The 24,069-nt window shown below is 36.6% G+C and overlaps 1 protein-coding gene across 3 annotated transcripts in view; it reads right to left on the reverse strand.

Moving 5' to 3' along the window:
• Positions 1 to 4,020: 4,020 nt before the first annotated feature.
• Positions 4,021 to 24,069, reverse strand: part of stab1 (stabilin 1) — a 41,759-nt gene continuing 21,710 nt past the window's right edge. For 2 of the 3 annotated variants that reach the window (XM_058760986.1, XM_058760988.1), the window contains 38 exons: positions 23,221 to 23,322; positions 23,011 to 23,115; positions 22,589 to 22,723; positions 22,379 to 22,507; positions 22,243 to 22,296; positions 22,042 to 22,155; positions 20,374 to 20,569; positions 20,187 to 20,282; positions 20,053 to 20,098; positions 19,893 to 19,972; positions 19,635 to 19,760; positions 19,235 to 19,308; positions 19,073 to 19,144; positions 18,849 to 18,968; positions 18,695 to 18,742; positions 18,529 to 18,609; positions 18,115 to 18,270; positions 16,988 to 17,119; positions 16,837 to 16,896; positions 16,590 to 16,766; positions 16,375 to 16,461; positions 15,950 to 16,096; positions 15,675 to 15,731; positions 14,877 to 15,063; positions 14,629 to 14,778; positions 12,114 to 12,218; positions 11,866 to 11,973; positions 10,486 to 10,679; positions 10,258 to 10,402; positions 10,045 to 10,178; positions 9,167 to 9,332; positions 8,957 to 9,063; positions 8,525 to 8,644; positions 8,223 to 8,372; positions 8,024 to 8,137; positions 7,490 to 7,636; positions 4,365 to 4,472; positions 4,021 to 4,252 (listed from right to left, as the gene is read on the reverse strand). In XM_058760986.1, coding sequence (XP_058616969.1) covers positions 4,214 to 4,252; positions 4,365 to 4,472; positions 7,490 to 7,636; positions 8,024 to 8,137; positions 8,223 to 8,372; positions 8,525 to 8,644; positions 8,957 to 9,063; positions 9,167 to 9,332; positions 10,045 to 10,178; positions 10,258 to 10,402; positions 10,486 to 10,679; positions 11,866 to 11,973; positions 12,114 to 12,218; positions 14,629 to 14,778; positions 14,877 to 15,063; positions 15,675 to 15,731; positions 15,950 to 16,096; positions 16,375 to 16,461; positions 16,590 to 16,766; positions 16,837 to 16,896; positions 16,988 to 17,119; positions 18,115 to 18,270; positions 18,529 to 18,609; positions 18,695 to 18,742; positions 18,849 to 18,968; positions 19,073 to 19,144; positions 19,235 to 19,308; positions 19,635 to 19,760; positions 19,893 to 19,972; positions 20,053 to 20,098; positions 20,187 to 20,282; positions 20,374 to 20,569; positions 22,042 to 22,155; positions 22,243 to 22,296; positions 22,379 to 22,507; positions 22,589 to 22,723; positions 23,011 to 23,115; positions 23,221 to 23,322 — 4,368 coding nt within the window. In that variant the 3' untranslated portion in view covers positions 4,021 to 4,213. Of the gene's footprint in view, positions 4,253 to 4,364; positions 4,473 to 7,489; positions 7,637 to 8,023; positions 8,138 to 8,222; positions 8,373 to 8,524; positions 8,645 to 8,956; positions 9,064 to 9,166; positions 9,333 to 10,044; positions 10,179 to 10,257; positions 10,403 to 10,485; positions 10,680 to 11,865; positions 11,974 to 12,113; positions 12,219 to 14,628; positions 14,779 to 14,876; positions 15,064 to 15,674; positions 15,732 to 15,949; positions 16,097 to 16,374; positions 16,462 to 16,589; positions 16,767 to 16,836; positions 16,897 to 16,987; positions 17,120 to 18,114; positions 18,271 to 18,528; positions 18,610 to 18,694; positions 18,743 to 18,848; positions 18,969 to 19,072; positions 19,145 to 19,234; positions 19,309 to 19,634; positions 19,761 to 19,892; positions 19,973 to 20,052; positions 20,099 to 20,186; positions 20,283 to 20,373; positions 20,570 to 22,041; positions 22,156 to 22,242; positions 22,297 to 22,378; positions 22,508 to 22,588; positions 22,724 to 23,010; positions 23,116 to 23,220; positions 23,323 to 24,069 lie in introns of those variants that run through there. The other variant, XR_009268445.1, reaches the window with a different exon arrangement.

The following is a 24,069-nucleotide window of genomic DNA, read 5'->3' on the forward strand; positions in this document are numbered from 1 at the left end:
GTTGCCAACTGCTTTCAAATGAAAGTAGCTAAAACTGGTCACTTAATGTTGCTAGATGACTGTATAAAGGTGAGTTCACTGATTTATATTTATATAGATCAGTGAACTCGCCGTTATGACGTAATGGGAGAGTCTCGGAATGTAGAAAAGGTTTGTCCAAGAAATTGATTTTGTTGCTAGGCTTTTGAAAAAAAAAAGTCTCTAAAGGGATGAGGAAGTCACTAAATTGGCAACATTGGCACATTGACTACAAAATAAGTGATTAACATTTCATTGGTCCTCTTGTTTTTGCATGTGTTCATAATTTTTTTGTATGACAGCATGGCCATAAATTATGACCGCATAATTTGGCATGTTTCATTGCATTATTATCACAAATAAAACAATAGACTCTAAGCAACTATGCAATATGCTTACAAAATCTTGCACATTTTTTTTATTAAGGTTGAAGATGTCAAATTTCCTAGGACGGACATCACTTTTTGGCCACTACTATATGGCAGTTTATTGACTTTCCAACTAACCGCCAAACCATATTGCAAAAACAAGCCAGTTTTATGAGGATTGTGGGCTTTCCTGGAGTTGGTGGAGCTGTTGATGGAACTCATGTTCACATCATTGCTCCAACTGTAAACGAGGAGACGTACCAATAGAAAACAAAGCATCAGTAATAATTTGTGATAATTTTGCACAATGCAAAGCATTTAAAAAAAAATACTAATCCTAAAATACTAAAAATATTTCAGTGTCTTAATTAAATGATTTTATTGTAGTTACATTAAATGATTGGTGTTGTGCTGCTGTGGCGTCACATGAGCAGGCTCACTATTGGCTGATTCAGAAGTCGAGGTCAGCCATTTTGGATTGACATCATTGTAGTCCTTAGTTCACAACACTTAAGTGTCACCTCAGTCAACACTTAAGAATCAGTCTTAGACTTTACTGAAAGTTGCTTTTAGCTTCTTTATAAAAGTCTCCTACTCTTCGAAAAGTCCTACTTTTTACTAAGATTTTTGGCGCTTAAGTCAAAGCTTAAGACTATTCTTAAGAGCATTGCCACTGGGCAAATTCCAGCCAGGAAGTAGTATGTTTCAACAAAAGCTTTCTTCTACATTAATGAAATGGGTGTGACATTGTTGTGTTGTGTATAATTTCAAACATCCGTCATGGAGGACTGCTGTTTCTTTGACGTTGCCACAGGCCTCTTGGTGGCCTCTATTTCCCTGCCTTTTCTGGTCTGGGCATGTGAATTTGGAGAAATGCCAGTCTGACCAGATTAAAATAAAGCTGCAAGAATTAATAATTGACATTTACTGTAGGGCCATATTTTTACTGTGAGTCTATATTTAAAAAGAAAATTGAAATGATATGAAGAACACCAATAGTTCTTGTTTGGCATGAGGGGGCCCATCAATGATGGAATTGCTTTTTCTCAATATCAAACACAAAATTTCAAACTGATTGGACAAACAGTCCCACAGTTTTAGCACCATATTAGTGCCAACAAGTGGCTAAGCCCCATCAAATCTTTCAGGTATTCTCAAAGTGAACCCTTCCTTGGGTGTACCAAAGCTTAAGAAAATAACTCATTCTGTTCAAGAGTTATAGTCATATAGCCATACCTGATACTTATATGTAGTGTGATTACAATCTGGCAACCAGCCTTGAACATACTGCATGATTTTTTCCCCCCCAACCAGGTAAGCACAAACCCTTTCTCTGCAGTTAATTGGTCAACTCAATCACAGTCAACCATCAAGAAAAATTCTGACTTCATGTATGAAAATCATGTATGAATCCTAACAGTAATGCTAGGGTTAATGTCAGGGTTAGGGTTTAGTATGGGTTTCAGCATTGTGTCCATAATCAACGCTGTGATTGAGTTGACCAATGAAATCTTTAGAATCATTTGTGGGCGGGGCTTAACTGGTTTGGGGAGAGATTACTTTACAAAAGTAGCATTTGCAAAAAAATTACTCCGTGAATCCAATGACATTAAGCCCTTGCATTCCCAGTTGGGCTGAACCATTGCACTGGTCAGGGAGTACTTCCATTCTACCAAATTTTCTGTCTATAGGGCTTATTGTTTGGGCTCAAAGATGTGTTTTTGTCTAGAAAGATAATAAAAAATAAGTCCTGGGTTTTCACACTAACAAAAACAATTCTGCACTGTGACAATAAATATGTAAGGATTGAACCAAATCCACCAAACCAACACAAGGCCTAAACGTCTGGTCTCATCACCGCATTCATTCTTTGGCATTTGAGGAACTCTGGTTGGCACAAGAGAACTTCAGATTACTGAATTATTGAAAGGACAGCAACTTCTTTTTAGAGCAAACATACGCCTCTCAGTGGCTCCCGAAGGCCTCTGGGACGTCTGTTCTGGGCATGTGGTTTTGGTGGACGGCCAGTTCTGGCCACATTCATAGAAACCGATGGCAAACGTAATAAAAACAGTTAGACGTTGTAACAACAAATTTAATGTAACTATTTATCATGTAATTGGCAAGATGTTTTGGAACCAATACTGGTCATTATCTGCAAGGTTTCGTAGACGCAAATTTTAACATATATATATATATGTGTCTTTGCTCAATGTAGTGCTTGGACTTCTACGTAACTCATCTTTGGCCAAACATCTTGTTTTTCTGTCCAAAGTTGACATTTGCTCACTGAACAACAGGTGCATTTTGATTTTTCTTCTTCAAAAAATTGTTCTTCAACACCTGACCCCCTCACCACATTTGCTTCAAAGTTTTTTATCTTACAGACAAGCACCACATGCCATCTTGACTACATTGTAGTCTCCTCCTTTCATACATTTCAAAGCAAACACCATGACAGGTGTGATGCGACACATTTGTGTGTGACCCAGAAGCCGCTCTGTCTAGAGTGGGGATGGGTGTCATGCTTTGTTGTAAAAGAGCGTGATGAAAATGGGGGGATGGGAGATGAGTGGAACTGGAAATATGGAGGAAAGCCCAGCTGTGAATTCACTGCAGTCCTCATTAGCCCTGGGTCCTAAAGTCCCCAGGCTGATTCCCAAATTACAAAAATTAGCACAAAAAATTACTTAAAAATCAATCTTTACAGTCTTACATAGCTACATTCCATTTTAAGAACTATAACGCTGTTAATTCTGTTTTTGTATGCCAAAAAGCTTCCTGTATGAGGCCTAACACACTCACTGTCAATGATTGATGGACTAAATTATTACTACAATATTTGCAATGCACTGCATTGATATTAATCAAACATATCATCCCCACAATTAATCACATTGTCTCTACAATTATTATGATGAATTAGCTTGAGCTGCTTAATATAGGTACGCAGTCCTTTTAAACTGTGTTTTTTAATTATTTCTATTGTGGTTACGTTATCTGTTTGTGTGTTTTTTTAACTGTTACACTTTTTAAAAAAAATGAAGACTGAAGTTTTAAAATCTCTTATTGACTGAAATGTTTGGAATTCAAAATCAAACCAATGATTGTGATTGATCTGCTTTCTTGAATTAATATGCATATTCGGTTGTGATTGGTCTTGCCTTTATAACAGTCAAACGTGTGAATGTAATTTTAATTCATGAATAACTGAATGTGCACCTACCTCAGTTAATAAAAAAATCATTTGAGCAGAAAACAATGAAAATTGAACTAATTTGTCATAAAAAAAAAAAAAGTCCTCAAATTCCACACTAAACTCAATTTCTGACCAGCTTCTCCGTCCCCAGTCCACAGCCGATCAAAATCAACAATGTTGTTTTCCTGTCAAGTAGTAGGAACAGGTGGTCGTTTACCTCAGGGAAATCTTCACCCATCTTGCGTTACGCTTCAGTCATCTTTAGTATGATCGAACAAGACAAAAATACCCTTCTATTATGTCGACGAGACCTTTGGGATTATGCATTGCAGTTGGAGACATTAATTAGACCCCAGGTTTAGTCCCTGGAAAGCTGATTTCCTTTGTGATTGGCCAAGAAGAAAACAACAGGTAAACTAACAAATGCACCCAGTGTTTTTAGCAGATATTTTTATTGAACTGAAGGCACCACGGTTGGCTGATGTTGTCTAGGACATAATTAGGGCATTTAAGTCTTTTATTTTTAGGTTTAACCATATACAAAGGTGTTGAGGCCACCTCCTCCAGCCAGGCCCTCCAGCTGATTGCAGATAATGAAAGGGAGAGGAGGTCGGCGCTGATGTCTGTGCTAGTCCATGAGGTTGGGTGTGTCTGTAGCAGCTGAATCCTGAAATAAACAAATATTGATTAGGACAACTGTGTTTGACCAGTAGTAGCAATCAAAGAAATGCATGTAGATAAAATTACAAGCACATAGAAGGATGTTTTACTATATTTACCCCAAACGGCTCTGCAAATGCCCTGTAGCCACTGTATAAAGGGTTTGGGATGGATACTAAAGCAGGGTTTCCACCACCTTTTGTGGAAGCACCATCTTCATCATCATTCTGTTGAATGATAAATAAGACATTCATTCATCTTTGAAAGTAGATTATGATACATAACAAATTAAATGTACCTGATTTAGTTTTCTGGGTCACTATATTGTAATGATCCCTTTTAATTATAAAGACAGTCTAGAACTTTGGAACTGAAAATAGATAGAATGATAGATAGAATGATTGATAGATAGATAGAATGATTGATAGATGGATAGATAGATAGATAGATAGATAGATAGATAGATAGATAGATAGATAGATAGATAGATAGAGTCATGGCCAAAAATATCGGCACCCTTGGTAAATATGATCAAAGGAGGCTGTGAAAATTAATCTGCATTGTTAATCCTTTTGATCTTTTATTAAACAATTCACAAAGTCTAACCTTTCATTGGATAATAAGAATTCAAAATGGGGGGAAATATCATTATGAAATAAATGTTTTTCTCTAATACACATTGGACACAATTATTGGTACCCCTAGAAATTCTTATGAGTAAAATATCTCTGAAGTATATTCCCATTCATATTCACAATTTTGAGCACTCCAGGGTGATTATGAACATGAAATCATCCAGCCATGGCTTCCTGTTTCACAGAAATATCAATAGGGAAAACAAAGCCCAAATTCCCTTAATCATCTATCACAATGAAAAAAACCAAAGAATATATTTCTGATGTGCAGCAAAAGATAATTGAGCTTCACAAATTAGTGAAGTGGCTTTAAGAAAAGAGCTAGAGCAGTGAAAATTCTAATTTCCACCATCAGGGCAATAATTAAGAATTTCCAATCAACATAAAATGTTATGAAACAGATAAACAGATTTTTTTTTAAAAATCAGTAAGTGACTAACTCAGAAATCTTATAATGGGCCATGTTTGGATCTTCCAACCGTACAATAATCCAAACACAAACTTCAAATACACCACAAAAATGGGTCACTGAGCACAAAACCAAGCTTCTGCTGGCCATTCCAGTCCTCTGATAGATAGATAGATAGATAGATAGATAGATAGATAGATAGACAGACAGACAGACAGACAGACAGACAGACAGATAGATAGATAGATAGATAGATAGATAGATAGATAGATGATGGAACAATAGATAGATAGATAGATAGATAGATAGATAGATAGATAGATAGATAGATAGATAGATAGATGATGGAATGATAGATAGATAGATAGATAGATAGATAGATAGATAGATAGATAGATAGATAGATAGATAGATAGATAGATGAAACAACAAATAGATAGATAGATAGATAGATAGATAGATAGATAGATAGATAGATAGATAGATAGATAGATAGATAGATAGATAGATGAAACAACAAATAGATAGATAGATAGATAGATAGATAGATAGATAGATGAATAGATAGATAGATAGATAGATAGATAGATCAGTGGGGATTTCTTTAAGACTGCAAGGGAAGCTCGGCTTCCCCTATAATGTCAAATTAATGGTCAAATATATACTATTGTGTTAACATTTTATCGACTAAAAATGCGTTAGAACACGTTCATCTCGAAGACGAGTTCGTTCAGAATCAGCTGCAGGTCGCTGACTCGATTTCCTTCTCATACATTCCCGTAGCGTCAGTGTATTTCCCCGTTGAAGCCCAGCGTTCATTGACTTCAATGGAGCTGCTTTGAACTGTTTTTTTCAATGCTTCGAAACTTGATGGTCATTGGATAAATGCTGCGATTATGTCCCGCCCACGGACGCTCAGCGTCTCTGGAGGTGAATGGAGGAGTGGGCGTGTCTGGACGCCGGGCTTCTGCGTGATGATTGGAGGGTCTGTCGAAAGACTGCATCTCCTTTTGATTGACAGCGATTTTGTACTATAAAAAGTCGCTGACGCTGAAGCTATTCGAGCTCAGTCCCACAGCGGCTTTGCACTTGGTTCTTATCAATCATTATATATATTTTATATATATTCATTTGTAATGTTATGTTTTAATATACATGCTGCTAACTCGGAAATTTCAAGATATGCGAGCAAAAAATGCTCCTGACACTTAGGCAATACAACAAGAGTGCTGTTTGTGTTCGAATCCAAATCCGCGTTGATTTGGGCGAATCACTGATTCACTGAGCCATTCATAAAAACAGTCATTTGATTCACTCCTGAAGGATTCAGCCGTTTTGAAAGAATCATTTGAATGACTCAGTGATTCAATCACGAACTTCTGCCACCTGCTGGCCGTTTTTAAGTTTCCCGTCTAAAAGTAGGCATATTACATTATTTTCCTACATATTTCCATATTCAGAATTTAGTATTTAAAACATTAATCTCATAACATTATTTATGCAATTATAAATACAGTCTAAATGAATAAATGTCACATCTAAATGTCACTTCATGCAGCTTCTGTGCAGTGCTGAGATGAGTTTTGTTTAGATCATTTCATGGATAACAATAGCCAGTCATTCATTCACATTAATTAAGTATTCAGAGAATAATATTGTCTGTTTTCACTTACATCTATTTATTTATTAAATTTTGATTCATTTTGTAGAACTGAATTATAAATTAAGCTGGTATAGTATCGTAAGACATGTTTATGGTATCGTGACAACCCTATTATAGGCTACACCACATTCCTTGTTTCAGTTTAACCTAATTCCCACATTTCCTCCGTCGAGTTTAATATCTTTTTTTTTTTGATTGTTCATTCATTCATTCATTCATACAGTAGGCTAGTGTCACTGGAAAAGACACCTAGTTGGTATGACAGGGTCACAGAGCATTTTCTTGAAAAGGAACGTAGGGCAGAATTTACGTATAAATAAATGGACAATTTTTATGATGTAGGCCGAAAATGAGCTTCCCCTCTTTGAAAGACCAGTAGCCGCCACTGAGATAGATAGATAGATAGATAGATAGTGTGGATGGAACAACAGATAGATGTAGAAAACTCTAGAAGAGTTAGAGTCAGACATTTTGTTCAACGGTAAAGTGTCTTTGTTCGTCAACCTAAATATCTGAAGCTCTATTACGTGAACAAACCTTAAAATACTGGAAACGAAAGGCGTCGTTCTTGTGCTTGAGGACGTAGTATGCGAGCCCAGCAACAATAGCAACAATGGCAAAGACAATCAGCACAGTGGTGACTGCGACCCTGCTGGACTGTGAGATTGGAAGAACTGCCGGCACCTAAAAATTAGACAACACCATTGATGACTTTAATAAATGAACTGGGTATTGTAAGTGAAGTCCAGCTTTTGGCAAAGCTATGCATGGCTGTCTACTACTGCTTTGAAAAGTCTAGACGGACGTCCATGTTAGTCAAACAGGATGTTGACTTGCTTTAGCTAGTCTGATGAGTCATAGTTGTTATCTTTGTCTGATGATGAGCAAAAATTCTCATTGCTCAACAGAAGGCTTGGGAGTACGTTTTCTATCTGAAAACTGCTGCAATTTAATCCATTGGTGTTAATGCAATTACTCATGAATTTTTCAAATAAATTCTGCCTGTACATCCATAAAGCAAAGCGGTTCTCTAATATGCTCTATTGTACTTCTACAAAAGCAGCCACTTACTGGAACAGGTGGAGCTCTGAAAGGCCCATCAATGACATGGATCAGACCATTGATGGCTGGAATGTTCCAGGCCAATATGACCTTCTTATTCACCAATTTCTGAGGTTGAGAGTCCTGTGAAACCAATAAAAATACAGTTTTCTTGACTATGTACAGTAAATGTGGCCTGAGCGGTGTGAAGCTGCTAAGGTTTGTTTACCTCAGCCTGACCAGTGGAATTGGAGGGAATCGTCACGACTAGATCAGAACCCAGACGAGACGGGATTATGGTGTTGTGCTTCAAGTCTTCATAGAAGTGCAGACTATTGATGCTGGATATATGATATAGCAAATCCCTCCATGATAAGGTCTGAAAAAGGAAACAAACAGCAGATTCAAGGCCAGGGGAGAAAAAGCGTGTCCAACTGGTTCCTACTTTCTTTGCAAGTTTTCTTCCTCTGAATCAGATGCAATTCAAAAATGTTCATATGAGAATTTATTCTGGCTTATATCGATAATCACCTTGTTGGCAGAGAAACCGTTGTTTTGAGGTACAAAAACTGTTATGTTTAATGATTTGTCGGACAGGGACTTCAGCAGGTTCTTGCCCTCCTCACCTTCCTCTGCATACTTCAGTAAAGTCTGTAGGAGGAAACCGGCAGGAAATGTTTGACTCCATTGTTACGAAATTACGTGGATATTTCTCTTTGAACAGGACTTCATTTGTATTGACAGCAATTATTATTACTAAAATTTTAAATTGGTTTCACTTCAGTTGATTTTCATCACTTCAGTTGATTTGTTTTTTCCCCTTTCCTTATTCAAAATGATTATAACAAATCGTTGTTATAAATATGTTGTAATAGGTAACTAACTTTATGTCAGTTTGTGTCCTCTCTTTCCATCTGAATCTAAATTATTTGTAGAAGGAAACAACAGTACATGGATACTTACTGTGTAGAACAGAGAAAAATTGGAAGTGGTGGCAACAACCGAGGCCAAGTCTCCGTTACAGAATTCCCCATTTCCAACGTATCCAGGTTTACATTCACAAGACACCTCTGTATAAGAGAAAAACTGCCATCATTTTTACATCAAAACTGTTCAGGTACAGTAAAATTTCAAATTACATTTCATCTAAGAAGGATTTCCTGACGGTCATACCTTTCATCCTGTAGCAGTATGCGTCATACGGCCAACTGGCGTTGACTGGCTCTTTGTACAGCACAATACCAACATGATTATCACCACATTTAGCAGAAGGAAACCGGATTGGATAGCCAGCTTTCTTGTCGTCCATCCATCCTGCCACACATAGATGCATTCCCAACTGGAACCATAAAAAAGCTTTGTTTTATAATGTAAATTAACCTGCCATTACTCCAGTCTTAAGTGTTAATATTATCAGTGTTGAAAACAGATTCTTTGATGAATAGAAAGTTGAAAAAAAGCTTTATTTTCTAATGTAATATTTAATAAACTTCCAGCTGAATTTAACAAACTTTTATGTGATGTATAATAGAAAAACTACTAAATAGTGGTGAAGAAAAAAATATTTTAAGATGCATTATGCTGTGGATACGAAAATTCCATTCCAATTTAATAAATATTTCGAATTTTTACAGTAAAACAAAAATACCAATTGACAAGTTGTTTGAAAAGAAACACTGTTTAAAGGTGTGTTCAAATTTACCGTTGCTCGTTAAAATTGTGTGGGTGAAATCTAGTCAATTTTCAATAGCGCATTCGGGAGTTTGCACGTGAGGTCGACAAAGTTCATCATGCAGATTTCGCTCATGTTCAAATTGGTCATGAAAATTCACCACATTAACCAACAAAACCAAGCTGCTTGGTTTGAAAGTGACTTTAGTGTGAGCTGTGCTTTATGCATCGCTAACCTATCGACTATGAACAATGGACCTTTTTCGTCAGTGAAATTCACTAACGTGACCATACACATTAAGCACAAAGACTGTTGCTCTTATTCGTCACAACAGCATAAATGCAAGATGTGTACAGCTAAGTTCGCATTCAAAAGTCACCTGTTGGGCATCAGAGAGCTGCTTGAATGTAGCAAGAGTAGCTCCCTCAGCCTTGCAAGCTTCCTGTGCTTGGCTGTAGTTCAGTTTATACTTCCCCTCAGGTGAGCGCAGGTGAAAAACACCCCCCATTTTTGCTGAAACGTAAGAATAAAAGCCTTTGTTTTTGAATACTCAAAATATTAAACTGCCAATTAAATCACTGTGAAGTCGTACTGTGGAAATGAAGGTCTTTGCATGTGGCTTTGGGGTCGCAGCCGCCGTTGTCCTCCAGGCAGCGGTCAACAGGGGGCACCACTTTCTCCAAACACTGGATTCCATTTCCCACGTACCCCTCGAGACATACGCAGCGCCTCTCATTCTGCCACAAGGTAAATGTTACACATTTTGTTAATCCAAAACTCTTGTCAGATTGCATTAACAAAAAGTAGAAGTTCCACATACAGGTCCGGTGAAAATGCATTCTGCGAAATCGCTGCAGCCACCGTTCGCCTCCTCTACACATCGGTTGATGGGCGAGCAGACGTATCCGTCTCCAGAGTATCCGGCCTGACAGGAACAGGTAACATTGATACCGCTCTGCAAACAGTCAGCTGCTTCGTGGCAGCCTCCGTTATATTCACTGCAAAAATCTGGGGCTAGAAACACATTTCAAAATCAAAATTGATTTTATTCATTGAAAGCATTCACAATAAGACTATTATGAACTTATACACTGCAAAAACTTATTTTCATAATTAGTATTTTTGTCATGTTTTTTTTATTACAAACATCTAAGAATTCTAAAATCAAGATACATTTACCTAAAAAGAAAAATGGACTTCATTTTGATATATTTTTCAGAAAAAAAGACTTAGGGCCAGCTTGTGCCAGCGCAAACAGTGTTTGGCGGTAAAATAGTATTTTCAGGATTAACTATGCGCACTGAAGAATTAGCACTAAAAAGGTGGACACAGTTATTTTTGCGCCTGACCTTATTGAATATGCATTTGTAGGAGTTTCCCTTTTAGACGCAAAATTTGTGGAGGGACAGTATTAAAATGAACCAAACTAATGTTTGCGCTCATCAAATTACTGGTATTTGCGCAATTATTTAATGCCCAAAAAAAGCATGTCTTAAAGCAGGTGGTAATTTGCACTGCTCTTGGTAGATTGCGCTGGTCATTATGGAAATGATCTGGCTGCGTCTGTGTTCTTTATTGTGCGCATTATTAGTAAATCACCTGCAAAATTTTCCCCTCCCATCGGCGCTTTTATGGAATTGCACTCTAATGCTAATTTGCCCTGTTTAGTAAATCTAGCCCTTAATATCTTAAGTGAGATTCTTACAAAGAGTCCAAACTTAAGTCTGTGTTCCAAAATATTAAGGATTTATGACAATTTAACTTAAATTACCATACCATAAAATCGCCCAAAAATAGTTAAATAAAAAACATCTAAGTGAAATATAGTACACACTAAAACAAGAAAATCTATCTGTCAATATGGTGAGAAAAATATACTCAATTCAAAGGAAAAACAAGACTATTTTTCTTCCCCCATTCGCATACATACAGTATTTGTTCAAGCATAAACCCACTTAATTTTAATACATTTTAATAAAACTGATTCAGCAGCATGGATTACATGCCATTAGGTTACATGATATAAGCTGTTATATATATTTGAGCCGTGGCCACATGTTTCAAGTGTGATTTTCATGTGAACGTCTTGAGTTTGAATCTGAGCTCCCTCTTCTTTTATATTTATAAAAGTGGCAATAGGCCATTTGAATCCAGGACAGGCATCTTACAATCAGTCTAATAAAACAGACGCAATTCATACCCGTGCAGTTAATGCCATTTCCTCCATAGGGCGGCACACACTTGCAGTTATTTTCAGGGAGGCACACTGCATTGAGATCACATGCAGGCGAGCAAATCGGCTTGACTTCTGTTAAATAACAAGCAAAAGAGAGTGTTTTCGCTGTTGAGCAAGTCTAAAATATGTTCTATGGTTTTCTACAACACTACGCATGTCTTTTATAGATCTAGTACATTTGATAGAGTTTTCCATGTGAAGCCTGCTCTTACCGATTTTTGATTCGCAGTATTTACCCATCCACCCCTCTTGACAGAAACAGCTGCCATCACCGCCCAGGCCGCTATCACAAATGCCACTGCTGGTGCAGTTACATGCTGTGAGAAAAGATGAATAAACTGTTCATTATAGCTGTCAGTAGTTGTGAGTAGTTGAGTAGTACTAATACAATAAAATTTCAACAAAAAACATTTATACTGATCTGACAATAAATGTAAATGTAGACAAGTAATGTAATTTTAGTGTAATTTTCTGTGTATATTTCTATATATTTATTTGTTTATTGATATTACTGACTTTAAAAAAACAGCATTTTTCATTTTTTTTTACACTGCAAACATTTTTCTTAATCAGCATTTTGTCTACATGTAAACTCACTTAAAACTATATAAATTTACATGAGAAGAAGAAAAAACACTTTCAGTGAATAAATCTTAAAGTTATCTTATCTTAATATTTTGGCTTATTTCTTGTTTAACGCTCTGGTGCTGTTTGCATGGTGGTCAAAAATGACCAAATAGCTATTTTTTTTATTTTGTAAAAATGATATTACTTTAAAGGTTATTATTATTTTTAAAAAATACAATTTTTATATTTTATATGAAATATATACAGTCATGGCCAAAAATATCGGCACCCTTGGTAAATATGAAATATGAAGGCTGTGAAAATCTGCAATGTTAATCCTTTTGATCTTTTATTTTAAAAAGTCACAAAAATCTAACCTTTCATTGGATAATAATTTAAGATGGGGGAAAATATCATTATGAAATAAATCTTTTTCTCTAATACACATTGGCCACAATTAACGGCACCCTTTTATTCAATACTTTTTGAAACCTCCATTTGCCAGTTTAACAGCTCTGAATTTTCTCCTATAATGCCTGATGAGGTTAGAGACACCTGACAAGAGATCAGAGACCATTCCTTCATCCAGAATCACTCCAGACCCTTTAGATTCCCAGCTCCAGAGCCGGCCCAAGGCATAAGTGAACTAAGCGGCTGCTTAGGGCCCCCATCTATCTATGTTTTTCCATCATCTATCTATCTATTGTTCCATCAATCTATCAGTCAGAGGACTGGAACCATAGCAGAAGCTTGGTTTTGTGCTCAATGACCCATTTTTGTGTTGTTTTTGAGGTTTGTGTTTGGATTATTGTACAGTTGGAAGATCCAAACATGGCCCATTATAAGATTTCTAACTGATTTAGTCACTTATTGATTTTTTTATCTGTTTATCTGTTTCATAACATTTTATGTTGATTGGAAATTCTTAATTATTGCCCTGATGGTGGAAATGGGAATTTTCACTGCTCTAGCTCTTTTCTTAAAGCCACTTCACTAATTTGTGAAGCTCAATTATCTTTTGCTGCACATCAGAAATATATTCTTTGGTTTTTCTCATTATGATGGATGATTAAGGGAGTTTGGCCTTTGTTTTCCCTCCTATTTATATTTCTGTGAAACAGGAAGCCATGGCTGGATAATTTCATGTTCATAATCTATCTGGGGTGCTCAAAATTGTGAATATGAATGGGAATATACTTCAGAGATATTTTACTCATAAGAATTTCTAGGGGTGCCAAAAATTGTGTTCAACGTGTATTTGAGAAAAACATTTATTTCATAATGATATTTCCCCCCATTTTAAATTCTTATTATTCAATGAAAGGTTAGATTTTTGTGATTTTTTTAAAATAAAAGATCAAAAGGATTAACAATGCAGATTAATTTTCACAGACTTCTTTGATCATATTTACCAAGGGTGCTGATATTTTTGGCCATGACTGTATATTCCAAAACATGTTTTACTCTAAAACTACATGAAAATGAAAGCCATGAATCTAAATAAGTTGTGTTCCAAATTTGAGGCTGATATCTCAAAAAAAGGCTTTCAGTAAGATTTTGTTTGGATGCAGTACCAAATGTTTCCACCAGATAAAATGTGCTTCCCAATGTGGCCATTTTTAACCACAAACAGTATAATTGTGACTGCTTTTTCACGACCATTTAAATTTTTTGATTCAGGGTGTTTCCGTGTGTTTACATAGCAAGTAAACACACGGAAACCTTTACCAAGTTTCGTAGCATTCTGAAGAACTAAAAAAATTCTAAAAAAGGTACAACTTTTCAGTCAAAAATTACTGAACAGAACCAGAGGGTTAAAACAAACCTCTCTAAATTTTGTTAATGAAAAAATTACCAGAAAAAAAAGCCAACTATTCACAAATTGCCAAAAGTGCCTACATTTAAACCGTTTTATATTGCAGTCAAAATACTGCTTTCCAACTGGCCAGTAGCTTTATTTTTTCTCCTTCCCAAAGCCAATTTCTATTGCTAATTTTGAACCTGGATCCTGCATTTTGTGTAGTGCTCTATTTGCATAATTGTTCTTACAGTTGAGTTGTCTGATTTGCCTGTTTCACTTAGTCTTCACCAACACACGAGGATAAGGATTTGGAGACTGTTTAGGAAAAATTCATGGTTTTGAACATGATTCATGGTTACCTGTGCAGTTCGGCCCAAAATGACTGCTTTCACACAGCTCACAGCCTGTGCCTGTAAAACCTTTGTGACATTTACACGTCCCTGTGCCAGTGCGCCCGTCATCACAGTCTCCATGCTCTCCACATGGTGCCTCGAGTCCTCCAGGACACACTAAACCACAAACCAACACACTGTTTAATACCTATTGGCTACATCGTTTCATGTAACATTCAAGGAACTTATTGCTTTTTGTGTGCTAAATTACTCACCTTGACAGTCTCTTCCAAAGTGGTTTTTACAGCATTTAACAGCCCACGTCATTTTTGTGCATACCCGATTACAGCCAAGCCAATCTCTGTATGAGTTGTATCCATAACCGTACGAGTACAACCCATAATAACTGGGCCGTCTGTACATGTAAGGTGAATAAGGTCGTCTACATATGCTAGTTCTGTTCTGTAAATAAGAGATCAGTCTGGATCAAGGCATGCTACCACAGAAAATACAATTTGAGTTGGTTAAAAAATAAGAAAGTCAATAAAGTGGTGACTGCTAAAACTTTGTTAATGCAACGGAACAAAAAAAAAAAATGCAATAAAGTGTTAACTGCTAATTTTTTTTTTATATACCAGAACTAACCAAACAAACAAACAATGAATGAATGAATGAATGACAGTAAGCAAATAAAGTGCTGACTGCGAAAGTTTTGTTAATGCAACAAAACCAAAAAATAATATAAAGTAAGACAATAAAGCACTGACTGCTAAAGTTTTAACATAACAGAACCAAAAAAATAACAATAAGTCTATAAAGCACTGACTGCTAAAAATGTTAACAAAACAGAACCAAAAATAACAAAAAGCAAGTTAATAAAGCGCTGATTTTTAAAAATGTTAGTTAAACAGAACCAAAAAAATAACAAAAAGTCAGTAAATAAAGCGCTAACTGCTAAAGTTTTGTTGACAAAACAGAACCAAAAAATAACAAAAAGAAGGTCAATAAAGTGCTGTTGCTGAAGTTTTGTTAATAAACAGAACCACAAATCAACAAGATGCAGATCCACTCACTGAGTCCTCTGATCCAATGGGACAACGGGGCGGCACACCGCAAGAACCACAGAGTCCCTAAAGACAAACAACAGTACAACAACATTAGGACTGCTCATTTGTTTTAATATTAAAATCACTTTGAAACACCAGTTGCACCAGTAGTGGAACTAAATTGAACTGATGAATAACTAGATGGTCTCTCCCACTTGTGCTTTTTTAATTTGTGCTTTACTTTTTATTTTGTTCAGTTGTTGATGATATAAATAATCTGATTTAGTCTTAAAGTTTTGTACCTTTATCTCTATGCTTGTGAAGTTGTCACAGCGAGCACCAATGCTTGGTGGCTCCAGAAGTTGATCAATCCCATGAGCGATTCCTGAATCAAACATCATGTTCCGTGCTACTATTCTGGCATTGTTTCCATTGATTAATATGTCGCCCTGAAATTCAGTCAATAAGAGGCGAGCAGATTTACTATCAAACTGATTTACAGTCACTAAAATGGCAATGAATCACGGCAAATTAATTCGCAACGATGCATGATGTAGTTTCCAATCTTAGATTTGAGTCTTTATAATGCATTTTAACTTAGCAATAACACACATTATGAATACTTTTATAACGGTTAAAACATCAATATCAAAAACAATAAATAAATCATTAACATTTCAAATGTGAGAGTTTTGAAGGAAAGTTTTGCCAACTTGCCAATACTTACAATTAAATTTTTGCTGCAACTGAAGGTGAGCTCAGATCCAAACAATGTTTCCAAGCTCTTCTCAGCAGGAAGAGCAACAGCAACTACCTGGAAACATACATCCAAATCCGTTTTGTGACCGTTCTGATGCTATCAGATGGCAACACCATGGTACTTTGATATATAACTTAATCGATTTCAGTTAAATCAGTTTCACTGATGTTGGAGTCTCATACCCTCTGGTCACGGACTATGTGAGCTTTGAGGTAGGCTTGTAACTTATCACGATGGTCTTCGCTGTACAGCCATTTCTTTCTGTCCTCAGGAAGACTGTTAAAAACGTCATCCGTTGGCCAGAACATGGTGAATGGGTAAAAGGGTCGATGCTGCACCACATGCATCAATTCTGCATCCTGTTTGGAAGATGTTTGTAAGAAAAATGCATATGGTCCAAAAAAGATTGAAGTGCAGCATAAATATTACCTGTAGGAGCTTGCTGAAGATTTTGAAGCCATATTGTTCAGCAGCTGCGGTAATGTTCAACTGCAACATAAATTGAGTTTTACTTAGTGGAATGACATTTTTATGACTTTTCTGAACTTACAAAATGGTGGACACTGGTTGAGTTACATACATCAGTGTTGATATCTGCCTTGCCCGTTAGATCATATGGAAAGAGGACCTTGTCTATGAAATGTATGACTCCATTGGAGCACTCAACATCACTGGTGATGATCTTTGTCTTATCGTTGAGGTACACAACACCCTGGGAGACAAAAGCAGACACTTCAGATCAGGGTCGGAAAATAACTTTTCCACTTGGGAAACTGATTTACAAGGGTAGCTTTTATAATCAGCTTATTAATGGATCTGTGTTGTCTTTTAAATGTCAAGTTATTATATTTCTTCAATTAATCTAATTAATCAGTCAGAATACCTACCAACAGTCAGGCTGTTTCCAATAAAATTTTAATCAACAAAAAGCCATCTTTACCTTCAATGTGGCACAGAAGCTGTGTCTGGCAATTTACAGTATGTTTAATGATGTTTTATTCTTTTATTCTGTCTCTATTCTTTATTCTAAGATAGAATAATTGTGTACCAAATTTTGCTTAATCGCAACAGTAATGTAATGTAATCGCAGTTAGTAATGTTCACCATCTGTTTGATTACATGTAATTTGTAACTAACTGCTTGATTTTTACTGTACATTTCTGCCATAGTCACAACTAATAATCTACTCCTATATAATGTAGAAACTTTAAAAAAAAATTGTAAAGCTACTCTGCAATGATTTGTATGGTGAAAAGGGCTATACAAATAAACTTGAATTGAATTTTTATCCCAGAATCTTGAATTTGGGAGGCATTTTTGTTCATTTTGGTGGCATTTTTGCCATCGATCAAGGAATAGTTCATCCAAAAATGAAAATTCTGTCATTTATTCACCATCCAGTTGTTCCAAAACCATATGAGTTTCTTTCATCTGCTAAACAAAAAAGAATATATTTTGAAGAATGTTGACAGTAGCCATTGACTACCATGGTATTTTTTTCTATAATGTGCAAGTCAATAGCTACAGTCAACTGCTTCTTTCGTTCTCAACAAAAGAAAGAAACTGAGGTTTGGAACAACTTGAGAGTGAGTAAATGACAACAGAATCTTGATTTTTGGGTGAACTATCCCTTTAAGTTCTGACTCTCGTTTAGATAATTATCTAATATTGTAAATATAAAATGCATTTGAAACTTCAAGGACTCACATCTCTAACACTGAAGCGTAATTTATATCCGCTACTGGTAGCCACTTCTTTAACAGATTTGAGGTCTGATTCGCGCAGTTCTTCACAAGTGACAATGTGGTACCGCAGCAGGTCTGAACTGTGACTTGTATTTGTCCACTTTTCAATCTGCAGTGTCTGTCATGACAAGAAATTATATGACAACAGAAAAAGTAAGGAAGTCATGAAATTTTCGATTTGTGCAAATGTACATGATTCAATGGTTCATGCTATTTCTAAGAGAAAACTGCTTTCACAATCTTGCAAGCATTACTTTTAAAACACAACATTTGAAAAACTAAATTTGTTATGTATTGCCTACTTTTTATAATTCAATCAATACCGATATAATACTTATAATGTTATATTACTTAGGTGTGATTCAGTGCAGCATACCGAAACATTTGCCACATAATCAGCATGAGGAACAAATACAGTGAAAGGGCCTTGACTGTACAGATCTCGGACTCTAATTACCTATAACACAGATTATTATTGTTAATATATCTCGATTATATCAAGAAATTAGCATATTCTCTCACAAATTGAAACATGCACTTACACCAATATTTCTCCTCAACCATGCTGCCTCAGGCATACGAAGAAGCTCCTGCAATAAACAATTATAAGATTAATTTGAAAAGCAGAAGTTATTGTTTCTCATGTTTTGTCAATCATTATTAATTAGCCTAAAATTAATCTTAAGTGATACTTACTCTACTGACAGTCCCTGCACACTTAAAACCGTCTCCTTTGTAGCCAATATAGCATGTGCAATTACGTTCCCCATCCCCGAGGTATCTGCAAACAGCATTAATACTGCAGCCGCCATTATTCTGTTATAAAATAAAATAAAAATGATTTGCATACAAAAATACCTAATATCAGATGATGATTTAATACAATTATTTGCCGTAATATTGTTTGTGAATTCTGTTACCTTCCGACAAGGATTAACTGCCAGACATCTATGACCTTGAGAAATAAAGCCAGGCTTACATGCGCATGCAACCTGAAACAAATGTAATGTTCAACATTTTAATGTTGACTTCATAATGTTAACATTTGTTGTTAAGCATATACTAAAATAAGTGACACAAACCCTGTTTAGTCCAGTTTTCATACATAAAGCATTTTTGTCACATCCTCCATTGTCCACTAAGCAGGCATCCATTTCTGTAGTGAAAACACAATTACACAGCTTTAAACAAGTAAATGCATACAGATGATGCAAAACTGATAATTGAGGCCAATACAGAGCCCTGAGGCATACCCTAAGCACATACCATGTAGCACAAAAAAAAAATCTTAATCAAGGCTGATTATAATTCTAAACTAAAATCAAAGAATCCATAAAAAGCAGGCTAAGACCAACTGAATAAAAAAACAACAAGGCATCAATAAAGAGATCATTTAAACAACAAATCTAAAACACAAATTCCATGAATCCACTGGTCCACGCTACCCATTTAAATATTAAAGAAAGTGATTCACACATTTACCAAGACACATAACCCCATCACCAATGTAGCCAGCTTTACATGTACAGCTCCTTTCACCAGGCGATGTTTTTGTGCAGTTTGCATTTATGGAACATCCTCCGTTGTTTGTGGTACATGGGTCAAATTCTGTGGAACACAAATCATTCACAATAAGACCAGGAATATGTATTGGGAAAGTAAACAGGTTGAATTTTAATTTCACAGAGGAAAAAAAAAAAAAACTTAAATGACAAACTTGGCAAAGAACCACAAACAAACCTTTGCAAAATGTCCCATTACCCTTATAACCAGCTATGCAGGAACAAGTTGGAGGAGCTCCTGAACCTCCTGAGATACAGCTGGAAGAAAAATGTTGCATTATAAACAGTGATGAATGTGTTAATGTGTCTTATATTTACTGTATGTTTTCCATACTTACTTAGCATTGACATCACAAACTCCACCACAGGCATCATTAACTACCGCTGAAATTGAGAAACGTTTATGACGTCAAGTGCATGAAGGTGAGAAACACACTATCTGACATAAAATAAGTTTGACCTTAATACTGACCAACAGAGCAATTCACTCCCTTCCAACCTTTGAAACAAATGCACTGCCCATTTCCCTCCATACCGTCCAAACATTTGCCATGTTCACAGTGGCATTCTGTCAAATGAAAACCAAGGGTTTGTTGAATAATGCTTCAACAGAATGCCTACAGAAAGACTAGAACGGAAAGATTGCTCGTAGATGTTACCAGACTTGCAGTCTTTTCCATATCTCCCAGGTTCACACATCTCGCAGGCCGTTCCGTGGAAGCCCTCATTACAGAGACACTCCCCACTGCCAAACAACCCATCCTTACATTGACCGTTGTTGGAGCACCAGTTATCCACACTCCCAGGACATTTGGAGCAATCATGCCCAAAGTATCCTGGACAGCAGGAATGGTCCTAAGAAGAAAGTTATCATGAGGTTTGAATTTGAATCAGCTTTGAATCTGAATTTAGAAGTGTAAACCCACTACCAGTGCATAAAACTCTGGCCCGAAATACATAATTGCAGGAATTTCTAGCAGTGCAATCTTGATTTCATGCATGTTCAGAGTGCAAGAATGGCTTGCATTTTCACTGTTACCACAAGTAGGCGCTGTAGCAGAGACTAGTTTATACTCTTCTTATATAGTTAGTTTTCCTTTTCAGGTCAACGACTATCAAGACCGAGGAACAGTTCAAAAGATATCTTGAGGAGCAAGTATCAACATGTTTATAGCTACCTGAAAAATAAACTGTTTAACAGCAAATGTGTACGATTTTTTTATGAGGCTGTGGATAGAGCTAGGTCAGTTAATTTAATGAATACAAGTTGATCCAAGTATGTGAAATTTTCACTGACCAATGGAGATAAAAATGTCCAAATCTCTGAAGAGTGTCACTTTTGCAAACTCTTGCATTTTAACTCAACATCCTAAAAGGGATAGTTTGCCCAAAAATGAAAATTCTGTAATTTACTCATTTCACATTTCATTCCAAACCCACAAGACAGTTCATCTTTACAAGAAACTTTTGAAGATATAAAACAGGGGTGTCCAAACCTGTTCCTGCAGAGTTCCGCTCCAACCATAATTAAACACACCTGAACCAAATAATCAAGGTCTTCAGACACATTAGATACTTCCAGGAAAATGTGTTGGAGGCTGGTTGGAGCTAAATCTATGGCTGCGTTTACACTTGGCATTAACATGTGACCTGTATATGGATGTTGTCTACATACACATTGAAAAGACAAGTGTAAATGCGCTTCTGATCAGAATGTTATCCGATCAGTGTGTCCTGCACCAGAGGTAGTTGAGGACGCATTGTGATTGGATCCCAGTGTAAAGTAAACGCAATCCAGTCATCGTGTCGACATCACGCAAAATGCTGCCCCCTCTCTTGCGAACTGTCAGAAAAAAAGTCCCGCGACTGAAAATGCTTTTGAAAAGAAAACCCACCACTTCAGGTTGACTTTGCACCGGGGCCATTCTCTGCGGACTTATTTAAATATTGTGCGGGAAAGACAGATCCGATCGGTTATCTAGATAGAGAAGTCAGCTAATGTTGCCAAGTGTAAACGCGCCGTGTTCTGATTGACTGATGATCCGATCTGCTTGATTGGATCACGGTGATCGTATTTTAATGCCAAGTGTAAACGCAGCCTTTAGGACAGTGGCCCTAGAAACAGGCTTCAGTGGAGGGACAGAAACCTTTCAACAGATTTCATTCCCATTTGAAATCGAAGGATCTGAAGTGGAACTCAAGTCTAAGTGCCCTCAAGTACGTACATCACGACCGTGCATGTTGGAAAGCATTGGAAAATTAGTTGCATCTGAGTTTGTGCACTTATTTAGTATGCTTCTGATGTTAAAAAGTAGAAAATGAAGTACCTTTGTTGTTCTCAAGCAGTCCATGTAACAGCCTGGCACACTCATTCTCTTTCTTTCAACTCTTGTCCTGTATTTACAGTTTGGCCTCATATTTTGAGGGAACTTTGGTTGCACCTGAAGAAATTAACAGAAGGATGCATCATACAATTCCTTTCACTTAAACGTTAAACTAAAACAACAAAGGAATCTATATTATCTTACAGGTTTGGCATTATAGAGGCATTTAGGTTCAGTGTTACAATCTCCACAGCGACCCTGCAAAGAAAGCAAACGTTCCTTAACGTTGTCCATTATGCCACTTTGAGATTCACCTCATAAAATTCAAATAGAAACTTACTGAAATCTTTAAAATCACATCTTTACTGCAGTGGTTCTTGTGGAGGTCTAAGACACGTGGGATGCCGAATGCAGTGCCATGCCTCGTCTCAGTGAAGCTTCCGTTTACGGGAACGTCATTGGCCGTTGTCTGGAGTTTAGGACTAGTTAGTCACGACTAATTTCATCTAAGTATTGTACAGAATATGAACTATTGTTGGTTGTGCAATACCTGATTATCAATGTCCACAAAAAACATGATCTGAGTGCCATTTCCCAAAAGCGTGTTTTTGAAAATTCCTTCGCCCAAGTGTTCAGGAAAGAGTTGCTCGCCAAGAATTATGTGATATTTTACAATGTCTAGGCTCTGTTGAAAAGAGACACTTTCAACAATTAATTTTAAGAGTGAGACTAGAGTGTCTCACTAGAGCAGTAGTCTCAAACTCAATTCCTGGAGGGCCATAGCTCTGCAAAGTTTAGCTCCAACCAGCTCGAAAGTTTCTAGTAATTCTGAAGAGCTTGATTAGCTGGATCAGGTGTGTTTGATTAAGGTTGGAGTTAAACTGTGCAGAGCTGTGGCCCTCCAGGAATTTAGTTTGATACCAATGCACTAGAGTATGAATGTTTAGCATCATTTCAAAACGTTCCACTCACCAGTTGTGTCGAGTTTGTTTTTTTCAGGTACTCTTGCATGGCATTGTCATTTGGGACAAAAATGGTGTAATCTCTAGTTGGGATATTGTTTTCCAAGTTGTAGAGCTAAAAAAAAACAGAGACAACTATGTTTATGTAACAAAGTTATTCTGTAACTCTTGTACAGTTCTTGAAAAAATTGAGTAAGTTATATTTATAGATCAAACACACCAGCGCCGCCTCCCTGAAAAGGCTGAATTCTGGCGTGTTGTTCAGGAACTCCATCAAACCAGGAGGAGGTGGAGGGAAATCAGATAGAGCAGGTCGAAGAACCTGTAAGCAAAATTGTTACAGTAAAAATGTAAAATTTAGAAATGTTTCATATTTCGGAGACCAAGTGGATTAATATGGCCAAACTAGGCCAGAGCATTTTTAGAAGGAAATCAGAGTGTTTCTAGACAAAACATTTCAGGCATTGCTAAGAATTTCTAAATGTTTTTAGTGTTGCTATGCAGTTGCTAAGGCATTGTACATGTTTTGTTAATGCTAGGGTGTTGCTATGCAATTACTAAGGTGTTATATGTGATCTTATGGTGTGTTCACACCAAAAGCCAAAAGCGAATATTTACGTTGCATTACTCACTCTAGATTACTCACTAGATGTTTTTCACGTCACTCTCGTGAATAAAAACATAAAAACAATTTAAAAAGGTCCCGGTTCGTGGACCTTTCCTGCTCCGCCCCCCTCTCTTTCTCCCACTTTTCTTCCTGTCTAAATACTGTCCTATCCTAATAAAAACGGCAAAAAAATAAATAAATAAATAAAACCTTTAAAAAAATAATAAAATAAATAAAACGCATTTTCTGATACAACCGGACGCGTCAAACCAGACATGTCAATAAGCTCTTCGATGATTGGCTTGCATGACAGCGTGTACAATGCGAATTTTCCACTCAACTTTACATTTTTTAACTGAAGTGGAAGATGAGATTGAGGCGAATATCGTGCATTTCTCGCCAAATGCGTCACCCAATTTGTGTATTTCACATCAACTGGCGTGAATTTGCATTTGTTCACAT

Source organism: Onychostoma macrolepis, chromosome 22 (assembly GCF_012432095.1).
Source record: "Onychostoma macrolepis isolate SWU-2019 chromosome 22, ASM1243209v1, whole genome shotgun sequence".
In the NCBI taxonomy this organism is placed as follows: Eukaryota; Metazoa; Chordata; class Actinopteri; order Cypriniformes; family Cyprinidae; genus Onychostoma; species Onychostoma macrolepis.